General features: G+C 44.7%; 1 protein-coding gene across 2 annotated transcripts in view; it reads right to left on the bottom strand.

The window, feature by feature from the left end:
* Positions 1 to 12,369, bottom strand: part of PRTG (protogenin) — an 87,691-nt gene that overhangs the window by 47,771 nt on the left and 27,551 nt on the right. For both annotated transcript variants that reach the window (XM_053365839.1, XM_053365840.1), the window contains exons 3-6: positions 3,439 to 3,583; positions 3,059 to 3,192; positions 2,687 to 2,824; positions 626 to 784 (exon numbers count right to left, since the gene is read on the bottom strand). In XM_053365839.1, coding sequence (XP_053221814.1) covers positions 626 to 784; positions 2,687 to 2,824; positions 3,059 to 3,192; positions 3,439 to 3,583 — 576 coding nt within the window. The remainder of the gene's footprint in view (positions 1 to 625; positions 785 to 2,686; positions 2,825 to 3,058; positions 3,193 to 3,438; positions 3,584 to 12,369) is intronic.

The raw sequence follows: 12,369 nt of genomic DNA, 5'->3' as shown, positions 1-12,369 counted from the left end.
CTGGTTCACCAGAAGCAGCTTAGTCATGCTGGCCACATGACCCGGAAGCTGTACACCGGCTCCCTCGGCCAATAAAGCGAGATGAGCGCCGCAACCTCAGAGTCGGTCGCAACTGGACCTAATGGTCAGGGGTCCCTTTACCTTTACCGTATTTGGCTATTTTACAGTTGTTCCATACCCTGCTTCATCACCCATCACTTCAAGCCTCTGGGTTAGGACAGGCATGAAATTTAAGATCAAGTGACACATGAGTGGCTGGGGAAACTCAGCCAGATGGGCAGGGTATAAATAATTTATTATTATTATTATTATTATTATTATTATTATTATTAGCGGATCTCTGCTTCTGTGCCTCCTGTAGAGCATTTCTACAGAGTCTCCTCATCTGGCTTATTTTCACAGTTCAGCCCCCCCAGTCCAAGCAACAAGACCCTTCACTCAACAGGAAGGCTTTGTTCCAGAGTAACACAGTATGCTTGTGCTGCCTGGGACTGGTGGGAATTGTAGTTAAAAACACCAGAGTACACCAGGTTCTCAAAGGCTGATGTTGCATGAGCAACGCCATTTCTTCAGTGGCTAAATCTGCTTCACACCCAACCCTGAGAGGCTTTCAAAGTCAGCTTACCTAGCACAAGAAGTGTTGCCATCGCAGTGGTGAAGTTGCGCGTGCCAGGAATTGTAGCACGGCAGATGTAAACTCCAGAGTGCTGTACTTTCACATCCGAGATCATGAGATTCCCATTCCCAAGCACACGAGTGTTGAAAACGTCAATGGATTTATGGTCTGTTTGGGGAGAACAAGCCAGCAATGAAGATGTTATTTGGTGGTGGATAAACCAATTCCACCTTCTGGAGTCCCCCTTCATTGCCCAGGTTCTCTTTGTGATGGCTCAACACCAGTCTACACTTTAGCAAAGAATCCAATCCAGGGGTGGCTAAACTGTAGACTTTCCATCAGCCCACATGGCCAACGGTTAGGGGTGATGGAACCTGCAGTCCCACAACATCTGAGAGGACCACAGGTGAGCCACCTCCAGTCTAATTCATTCTAGAATTTGTGTGATGGACATCCAGCTAGTTAGAATTGAGTGAAAGCATCCTGACCTGATCCCAAACACTTGCATAGGCATAACCTCTTCAGTCCTGGAACAGTGCTGACGTTACCCTTGGCATTCCCATGCTTCCTGCTTCTTAAACACTTTCCAACCACTGTAGCGAAGCTGACCCCAACAGACAACATCCAGTTCCAGACATCCCATTTGTGAAGCGGCAATGGCCACCAGATCCTTCTACACAAGACAAGTCTTGCCTGCAGTGCTGTTGCTCATCAGCTGCAATCCTGCTTCTTTTACATCATGGAAGCTTTGCATTGGCACAGCTGACTCTGTGGGGCCTGGGAAGCTTTAAGAGCAGGGCCACAGCTGCAGTTTGGGGAAAAGCTCCCATATGCTCCAAAGGGAGCTTTTCTTCTATGAAGACAGCAGGCGCAGAGGCCAGAACTGCACTGGCGTCACAGCCGTGGCAAAATAATTAATCCCTATGCCAGAGTCTTAGTCTGGATGATATTTGGCCTGCAACTGCAGAGGAAAAGGCATTCCACCTGAAATTAATGGAAGCTTCTTTCCCCAATTCAAACAGAAGACACAGGGGGCCCATTTGGATGAGCAAGGAGCAGAGGAATCCTATCCACCATCCTAAGATCTTGACCCACAATAGCCTCTCCCCGCAATACACACCTGCAGTTTGCATGGGGTGGGGTTTATATCTCACTGGAGTGAATGGGAGGCTTTTCCTGATGCAAAGTGCAGGCGTGGGCCTCCCAATCTGGACCAGGACCACAGGGGAAGAGGAAGGGGTTGGAAACGGATTGTGGGTGTAAGAGAATGAATGGATGAAGGAGGTGCATGTTTCTGTATGTAAATGGGTGGTTGTGTGCACATAAGAGAGACTGTGAATGAATGGAGCATGTGCTTGTAAGCATGTGAATGGTTGGAGGGGATGGGCCATGTGGTGTGTGCGAGAAAAAATATGAATGGGGCATGTTGTGTGTGAGACAGAGAAGGGGTGTAGGGAGGGAGGGGGTTCCGGCACCCCCACACCACTGGCATGTGACCCTCAACATAGGAAGCTGCCTTCTACCAAGTTAGATCACTGGATCCATCTAGCCCAGGATTCTCAACCACAGACCTAGTGGTGCCTCTTCAGGGTTTCAGGCAGGGAGTCCCTCCCAGACTGACCTGGATGTGCCACCATTGGAGCCTTCTGCATGCAAAGCAGATGCTCTGCTACTGAGCTTAAGCCCTTCCTCCTGCATGACCCCTGGAGGAACGCAGCTCCTTCTGCCCCGCTGCTTTAGAGGATGGAAAGTGGCTGTCAACTTTCCTACACTCTTTCCACACTGACTAGTCTGTGGAGAAACTCTTGCCTCCTATTAGGGAAGTCCTGGAGGATTCTCCTCCAGCACTTATCTCAGCATTCATTTGATCACTGCACTCCCAGCCCCCAACCTGCCCTCGCGGTTCTACAGCAATAGTGTGAAAACACACATTGGAAACAAGAGGAACCCCTGGACCAGCTCTTTCTCTCCTTCCTTTTCCTCATCTGGCACAATGATGGTGGAAATGAAAGAGGAGACCATCTTTAATTTGCCCAAAGTGAAGAGCCAAAGATCGGTTTCAGGACTCACCTAAACGGCTCCAGGAAACAATAGGCTTTGGATTCCCTGTGGCAATGCATTCAAAGATGACAGTTTGGTGGAGGGAAGTTGTGATGTTCTGAGGACCAGCTATGATGGATGGCTTGTGGAAAAGCTTAATGTTGGAGGCTTAAAAAAATAAGAAGCACAAGCAAGCAGAGAGTTAAATGGAAATGCACAGCTGACATACAAGCAGAGAGCCACCAAACATGAATGTGGCACAGCAAGTTTTAGGATCAGGCCCCAAATTATGAAGGAATAGACCCGCAGTGAAAATCTGGGCAGTTGTCCCATGAGGGAAGTCAGTGCCTGCAGGTGATGCAATGGAGCAATGCTAGAGTCAACAAGATATTATCAGGATACCTGGGACAACCGTGAGCATCGCCTCCACACTTTTGCGCCGGTTGGCAACCGTTGTGGCGACACAGCGATAATTCCCAGCATCCTTCTGTTGAACGCCATAGATCTGCAGCACTCCCGTCGGCAATGCAGTTATTCTGAAAGGATTGTGGAAAGGGAGGGGAGAAGAGTTTCCTGATGAATCAGAGAACCAGTATGATGAGCAGAGCAGGATGCTGAACTTGGCCCTAGGGAGACCAGAGTTTGGATCCCTGCTCAGCCATTAAGCTCACTGGGGGACAGCATGTTCTCTCAGCCTAACCTTGGCCCCCTAATAAAATAAAAGAATGGTAAGATGCAGATGTAATAAATAGGTTTAGTGCAAGAGAACCAAGTATCCATACCTGTCCATGGCTATTGGCAAGGTTGTCCTATTCACCTCCCAGGTGATGATGGCAGGAGGGTTGGCAGAGATTTTGCATGCAAAGCGAGCCACACTCCCTTCATGCGCCTCCACTGGAAGTGGCTGGATTTCAAATGAAGACATAGCTAAAAGAGGGGGAGAAAAATGAAAACTTGAGAATTAACACAGAAAACAAGCAAAAAGCAAAATGAATGCATTATCCTATTAAGAAGAACATTCTTTTCTTCTTTAAGAAAACGGCCTCTAAAGAGAGATCAATTTAGACAACAGATGAATGAACCAGTCTCACAAGGATATATCCTTGCAACTAAACTGAAATTCCATTAAGAATGCACTTCATTTGCCAAATGCTGCTATAACGCATGAATTTCTTTTACAGGTCATGCTGCAAACATTTCCCAAGCAATTGGCAAAACCCATTTTCAGCTGCACCAGGAACCGGTCAGAGATTAGGCACAGTGGCTCTCTGCCACATAGATACATACACTCACATGAAGTCCCTACTGCAGCCAACACGTGACTCTTTAAAGTGCTTTCTCTAGAGTAGCCTTCTCCAACCTGGTGCCCTCCAGCTTTTTTGGACTACAAAGCCCATCAACCCCAGCCAGGTTGCTCTATAGAGGTTACTTTAGGCAAACGAGAGCTACTGCAATGACCTCCTGCTACAATGGGTGGGTTACAGAAATCCTAGCCAATCAGTCATATGGGTTTTAGTCAATTAGCCAATCAATTAATGCATTACATTTGCGTATGAGTAAAAAGTAACCAAGTAAGTTTGAAGTAAAACAACAAACAAAACACAGCCCTTTGTTAATAGACAATGTACTACTGCCAGTTTCCACAGACCGCTTCCTGAAAACCCCACATCACCCTCAGCTGGGATCTCCTGCAAAGCACCGGGAAGCAAGGGGCACAGTCTACTGTGCAAATCACTACTTTTTTCCTACTTTTTACTTTACAAGATATTGGTGTGAAATTTTTTTTAAAGCAACAACCACCAGCAGGTACAGCGATCTCACACACTCAGTATCCAGCCTGCCTAGCTTCCCAAACATTTTTTTTAAAAATAAGCTTTTATTAAAGATTTCATCGTTTACAAAAATACATGCATTGTCTCTTTTTTTCAAGTGATGTTTCATTTGTTGTGAGACTTTGATTTAAAGTCCAGCAGAAATTTCCATAAAGTAGCTCCTCCCATGAGGCTTTTTTTTCAAACCAGCAAATGTGGGCAGCTAAGTAAGATGAAAATGCTGGAGAGGTAGGTGAAGCAAAGAAAAAACACACAAGCACAGGACTTCCGGGTTAGCGCCATCAGCTAATGGCGGATTCCCTCCGAGCTCCAGAGGGAATCGGCTCCGCAGGAACTGGGTCTTGCTGCTGCGGCGACGCAGGGACCCTCAGAAATCACAGGCATTGAAGCCTGTGAACTTGGTGACTCGGCGGGCACCATTTGCGCCCCCCCGACCCGCGAAGGAGCCTTTTTAAAGGCTTCGGAACGGGGGACGGGGTGAGCAGTGCGGTGCTGAGAGTCGACTGCTTCTCCTGCGGAGTGAAGCCGCATGCCATGGTCGGAGAGCGCTGACTTCTTCTTGTGAACAATTGGACTCTAAAAGCAACAACCCGTGAGTAATACGGAAATTGGATTTGTAAAGAATTTTTTTTTTTTAATTAGGCACGATCGGGGAAGGCGCAAACAGGAAGTCCGTCTCCCCGTCTTATAAATAATCTAAAGCAAGGACTAGCTAACTAAGGTCGAGAGAATTTCTTCTTCTTTATTGGGTAAAAGGCATTAATTTCACGATTTGGCAGTATAAGTAATTTCACTGGAGGATAAGAGCTAATTTTGAGAGCTGAAGTGCCACCCCCCCGGACCCGGGAGTGATCCGCGAGAGAGCCTGTTGAGGAGATATAGAAGAATTTGACAGCTGTCAAATTAGCTGTCAAGAAGGAAAAAGAGAACTTTGTTTCTGCTGTCTCTGCTGGATATATTTGCTACAATTTGGTTATATTTTGTTGAAAACAAGGAAGAACTGATACAAAATAACTTGATTTTTGGATTTGAACTGGAAGGAAGATAAAGTAACCAAAATCCCTCTAGAGGGGATTTTGGGACATTACAAGAATGGCTGAAGGAGGAAAAATTCAAGCTAAATTGGACAGAGTGTTTCTTCTCTTGGGAAAGTTACAAGGCCAAATTGATGTTTTGGCTACAAATGTTGCAACTCTGGACTTAACAGTAAACAAATTCATTGAATTTGATAAGGATTTGACTCATGAAGTCCATGCAGCTGGACAAGAAGAGAAACTTGAAAGATTTGAGAGTGTGGAGAAAGAGATATATGTTGTTTCTGAGGAAAAGGAAGGAGGAGATGTAATGTTGCAGATGACAAAGGAGAGCCAGAGGCCTGACATGATGGCTACAAAGGAAAATAAGTACTGGATGATGAAAATCTGTTTTGAATTGAAGATTGAAGAATGGAGAGATCTCCTTATGTGGAGATCTGAAGACCTATGGATTACAAATTTGATTAAGGTGAAAGTTGGAGCTTTTGGGACATTTGGACTTAAAAGGAGTAAGAAACAAGATTCCGGCTCCACTTTTAAGTATGGAGGTCTGGCTGGAAGAAATATGGACCCTATCGGGACAGAGCTTCTCCGAGATCTGGTGTTTAATATTAAGGACTACCAAAAAAACCGGCAGAGAGGAATTGAGAGAGAATTAAGAGCCTCGGACATGAGGTCTCCAGGCTGATAGTAGACTAAGACTGATGGACATTTGTTGGGGATTGAAACCGGGAAAGGGGGGGGTTGGGAATCCAAAGGGTGCAGAATTATAATCTGTTTTTTTATTTTTTTTTATTAGTATGAAAATTGGGGAATTCGTGGAAGGGAATTTGGGTTGACTTTAGAAAAAAGTTTTAAGAATGAGCACTGATGTTTAAATACTGATGTTTATAAGTTAAAATTGTTTTTTTTAAAATGAATTAAATATAAAAGGTCAAAAATTGGGGACAAATACTTGTTGAATTAACAATTTGAATTGGAATATAAGAAGGGGAGGTGTGGGGAAGTCAGGGAAATATGTTACTGAAAATAAGGATTGTAAACTTTATGTGTTTTTAACTTTTTTGTTTTTTTAATGTATAAAGATGGAAAAACTCAATAAATATCTTTTAAAAGAAAAAAAAAGAAAAAACACACAAGCACATCACCCCTGGCCACCTCATAAGGAAACCCCACACTCGCTGCAATTAGAAGAGAGGAAGATGGAGGCCTATTTTTTGAGGGAGGGGGGAGGGGAAATTCAAGAAACAAGTATAGGCTTCAGTTCATCACTAAACTGAGACACCTTTTAGCAGAGTACAGTGGTACCTCGGGTTAAGAACTTAATGCGTTCTGGAGGTCCGTTCTTAACCTGAAACTGTTCTTAACCTGAGCTGCCACTTTAGCTAATGGGGCCTCACGCGGCCACCACACTATTTTTTCTCATCCTGAAGCAAAGTTCTTAACCTGAGGTACTATTTCTGGGTTAGCAGAGTCTGTTACCTGAAGCGTCTGTACCCTGAGGTACCACTGTATTTTTAAAAATGATGTAGTCAATTAAGAAGTTGCAGACCTAGTGCTGATGTTATTGAGAGGCACTGGACAGGTAAGCTGCAGGTGGGATTTATGGCTAAGAAACCTTGGAGGTTAACCATTTGATGAATCAGATGAGGCCAAAATATGTCAGTGATTGCATGAGAGAAAGGTGCCTGCAATCACGATTTCAGGGAAAGAAAATCCAACTCACTTTTCTATGTAGAAAGCTGCACCTGGTAGCAGAGGAAGAGCCCTCACAAAAAGAAGCTGCCCTTTCTTCCTTGTCCTGGGTTGCAAGGGCTACAGGACTACCTTATCTGCAACAGTAAGCTGCAAATCTACAAGCCCTAAGACTGATAAGACACAGGCAATAAATGCAAGGTCACTCAGCATAGAAAACAAACATTAAGGACAGGGAAACAAAATGGTGCCTCAAGGCTCAGTTTATTGGAAGACAGAGTAGACCAATCAGCCCCTCATTTTCCCGCAGGGCCACTAGAGATGGCAGTGATGGTCCAAATTCTGTTGCAGCATTTTACTTTTCTGCCACAGGCTACCAATGGAACAACACCGGTGTCATTCCCAGCCTCTGATCCCATCATCCGACTGCCAAGCAGCTAAGCCTCTTGCCGCAGATGGCACCACACCACTTTTGCCTCACCAGGCTGACAACTAAGAGGGTTCCAAGTGGGCAGAATTTGACTCAAGGGGACTGAAAGTTGCTGAACAGTTTGGCCCTCAGACTTAATTGCTGCAGAAATTGCTTTATACCGCTCTTGGTTTCATGGTATGCAATTTATCTTTAGTGAAAAGTGTTTGTGTCATTGCATCACATGCAATGTTTCCTGGCATGAAAACTACTGTGAAGCACTTATTGGCCAGCCCCATGGAAATGACTTTTCCTTATGGGTCCCCCCCTTTATTGCAACCAAGGCTCAGAAAGGGACATCTAACGGTCCTTTGATTGGGAGAGTGGTTTGGGGGTTGGCACATGCTATGATTAACAGACAGTTGATTTAATTTCCTTGAGCAGGAGTTTCCCCTAAGCTTTCTTCAAGAGCCACTGCTTTTCAAATCAGGACTGAAAAACATGGGGCTTATCTCTGGGCAACACAGCTTGATTCTCAGTTTACTGGGCTTTACAAACAAAAACACCAAGGAATAAGGCCCTTCATATCTAAAACTACAAATGCAAATAAGTCTTTGGAGAATGGGGAGCAGATTACATTTGACTCCTTAAAAGGGAGCCACAAACTTGCAAGAATTCCAGAATCAAAGCACAGAGAGATAATATATTGTCTGCTTCTTAATTTAGTAACAGACTAGATGTGTATAAACTTTGTGAGCTGTTTGCAATGCTACCCTACATGAGTGTGGCGGCAAATAGAGACATTTCTCTCGAAACCGAGATCTTTGTTGTTGCTCTGGCTGTGGTTGTTACTAAAATTAGGTGGTATTACTATCTGGATATTTTGACTGTTCTTACTTATTGTTAGTTAATGTTTATAATGTATATCATGAGCCACTTTATGAGATTTTTGAATGAAAAAATTATCGTGTAGCAACTGTGAATAAGGTGAATTCCATGTTAGAAATAATTATTAAATGAATTTGGAAAGAAAACTGCTAATATCACCTTGATCATTTTGGTGTGCCTGCACTTGGAATACTGTGTACAATTTTGGTCACTTCACTCCCAAATAGATATTGTAGAGCTCGAAAAGGTTCAGAAAGGGGCAGCCAAAACGATCGAGGGGATGGTGCAACTCCCCCACGAGGAAAGGTTTTTTTTTAGTTTTTTAGTTTTTTAAACATGTGAGTTACAGGAGACACGATGGAGGTATATAAGAATGTGAAGAGGGGCCATGCAGTGAAGCTGAATGTTGGGAGGTTCAGGACTAGCAAAATAAAGTGCTTTCTCACACAAGAGTATTAAAGCTATGGAACTGGCTTCCCAAACAGGCAGTGATGGCCAACTTGGGTGGCTCCAAAAGAGGATTAAGACAACCTCATGCATGGAAGAGGACAAGGTCTCAATGGCTACTAGCTATGATGGTTATGTTCCACCACCTCCACTGCCAGAGGTGGAATGCCTCTGAATACCAGTTGTTGGGAGTCACAGGTGGGGAGAGTGTTGCTGTTGTGTTCAGGTCCTACTTTCAGGCCCCCCCCTAATGCGCACCTGGTTGGGCACTGTGAAAACAGAGTGTTGTAACAGGTGGATATTGGCACTGGCAGAGGAACAGGGGTGAGGGGGAGCGCACGGCCCCTGGCGTCATGATCCCAGTGGGGTGCCATTGCAGCTGCTCCCCATGGGCTGGGCACCACGCCCCTGGGACACACGCCCACCAGCCACGCCCACGCCTGCTCTCCGCCCCCCCCGCCCCCGCCAGAGCCACTGGGTATTGGGCATTGAAACATGTCGCAGAGTGCGTGCAGAGTAGACCACACAGATGGAAACACTGAAGAGACGCAAAGATATCTTTGCAAGGTTTAATAACAACTTTCCAAACACACATCTTACATAGTGTCTGTAATCGTCACCCACCAGGGCAGAATAAGGTACATACTGCACATTATATTTCATTCACAATTGCTGACACAGCTAATTACAGTGACTTATCAGCACCTGCTACACAGCTGTAAAAACTAGGTCAGGATATGACCCTGGCTTTTAAAGCCGTACACATCCTGTGAAACAATAATGAACCCTAAGATTTAAACAAACTATTCAACAGTGGGTCCCCCCTTTGGTCTGATCTTGCTGCAGCAGGGCTCTTCTTGGGTGGGTTGTTATGAGATCAGTGGGCTCTGGGTTCTGGAAGAGGCCAGGCCAGGGTTTGAATAAGGACTAAGGAGCTAGTTAAGGACTTGAGCTAAGTAGTCCTGCAACTGAGGCAAGTTGTCTCAGAAACATCTTGGAGCAACCAGCAGAACTCTCTAGTCTGGGCAGGGAGTCAAGATAGAAGCCCCTCCACCCAAGCACCATCTGTCCAGTTAAAGTGCTGGTGCCCTTGTCTTTAGCGGCTGGTTTTTCAAGCTGTGGGGACTGCCTTGGAGAAAGCTACTCAGGGCTTTCCTGACCCTCCCAGGTGCCTGAGTCCAGCAGCAGAGGTGTCTCCTCCTCAGGGTTCAGGGGACAAGGTATTGGCTGTCAGATGGTTCATGGTGGAAAGACTGGAGGAACAGGGTTGCTGGGGCACACATAGATGCTGCCCAAATATATCTGTCATTCTCCACAGCCTTCCCCCTCTCTCTTGTTCCTTATTTATTTTTTGTTTATAAGAAGAAATGTTTTCCCAAGAGTTTGCTTTATAGCAGCATCAATCAATCAGTGGTGCTACTGTAACATAAACACAGTGAGTGATAGTTGTTGCTATGGCGGAGCGTTAATATATTTTCCTTTCCCCCTCTTGAGTCCTGTCCACATCTGGGTTCATTCAGAAATAAAATACACGCCATGTTTTCAGACCAGTCCCTTGTGGGCAACTGCCTGGAAAAGGGAATCACCCAGACAACTCATGTTTTGGTTTAGGCAGCTCAGTGCTGCAGCGCTTGGGAGGGCAGGGAGCTCATGAAATAGATGAAGTAGCAGCAGCCAATGTTGCCTCTTGTCACCCGGCTGCCAACAGCCTTGGCCCCCACAATGGAAAAGGAATTATGCTTCAGCAAGAAAAGTTTTGGGTTCAGTGTTTTTGTATTAATTGATCCATCTGTTTGATCATCCTTCCTCAACTTGGTGTCTCCCAGATGTTATTGCACTACCACTCCCATCCGTCTCAGCATCACACAGCCATCTTGGCTGGGATTGGTGAGAGGGGTGGTCCCAAACATCTGGAGAGCAACACTAGGTTGGAGGTGGCTGCTTTTGATCTATTTAACAGCAGCAAGAATGTTGTTTGCCCAGAAATGGAAGGCTCAAATATCACCTCAGAGTATTGAGTGGCTAAGCAAGCTTTGGGAATTAGCTCCAATGCCAAAATTAACATATTATTTAAAATTTTAAACAAAACAAAACAGGGTATGGACAAAATAGATTTCTGGAAGTCTTGTTTATTTGCTGTTGCCAAATAAATTGTCTCCAAAAAATTCATTGTGTTTTTCATGGTTCATATGCTCTTCTGTCAAATAGTCATGTGAATATATTTGTTTTATTTTCTTTTAAAATAATTCAAAGAATGTGGTGTGTTGGATCTTGAAAGGTTTAACAAGGCTATCATAAGGAAAAGCTTTATAATTAGGAAAAACTTTATTGACAAAGATGTAAGGCACACTGTAATTGACAGTACCTTAAAGTACTGTGTAAAAAAAGGTTTGCTTATAAGCCACTTATCTATCTATCTTTCATTCCCTACAAATTGGGCAAAACTTTTAAAGTGACTCAATTTTAAGGCAGGTACATATAAAAACTGCAGGTGTCTGGCAGCGCCTTCAGGGAACTATTCTCTCTTCACTTTCACACCAGATGGGATGTATATATTCCCAGAATTTGTATGTTGTTTTTCAGCCACACAACTCGCCCCCCAAGACAGTCTAAAATCACAAGCAATAAAACCATATAAATATATTATTAGAATATCATCTTCTAAGATGATACCTGCTGCAATATGCATCCACGTGCCATCTAAAAACCAAGTATGCTTTTTGTCTTTGGAGCTCTTGTTTCCATCTTATGAAGGATGCTGATGTTGTGCTTGGATCCTGACTGGCCATTGTGATGACAGGATGCTTGACTTGGTGGACCTTTGGCCTCATCCAACAGGATTCTTCTTGCATTCTTACGGAAACGCATGCAGATTTAAAATGGATTAAAACTAAGTTTCAACTAGCTAACTGTTTAAGATGTTTTGTTTTGTTTTGTTTTCCACGCTAGACAGGACTGCTGGGAGCTGCAGTTCAAAACATCTGGAAGCCACCAGGCTGGTGAAGACTAATTTAGCTAATCCCATGGAGGGGAAGGAGCAATGCAAGTTAGTGAAGCCCTATCCTGCCACCCCCACCTCCCACGCTCTGGAAGCCACCCCTGCTCAGCTTTTCTCACCCCTCCCCATCACAGCATCTGAGGTTCTCTGGACTTGTCCACTCATTTTCAATTCCCCTTGTACAAAGATGGGAGGCATCCCAGCCAACAAGCAGCGACATTTTAGGGGGGGGGCATGGTCCAGAGCTGTATTCAAACACCAGGATTGCCCAATGTATATCAGCCAGAAACACTTTTCCCCTTGCGGAAAATGCTGCTGCATCTTCCAAGTGCCTCCTAAAGTCTCACTAACCCATTTGCAAAAATTATATTAAACCTGCATTTCAGCAGTTCCCTCTCACCTGCCCAGCG

Source organism: Podarcis raffonei, chromosome 14, assembly GCF_027172205.1.
Source record: "Podarcis raffonei isolate rPodRaf1 chromosome 14, rPodRaf1.pri, whole genome shotgun sequence".
NCBI classification, from domain to species: domain Eukaryota; kingdom Metazoa; phylum Chordata; class Lepidosauria; order Squamata; family Lacertidae; genus Podarcis; species Podarcis raffonei.
Note: the sequence above shows the minus strand (reverse complement) of the source record. Positions and strands in the feature narration are given on the sequence as shown.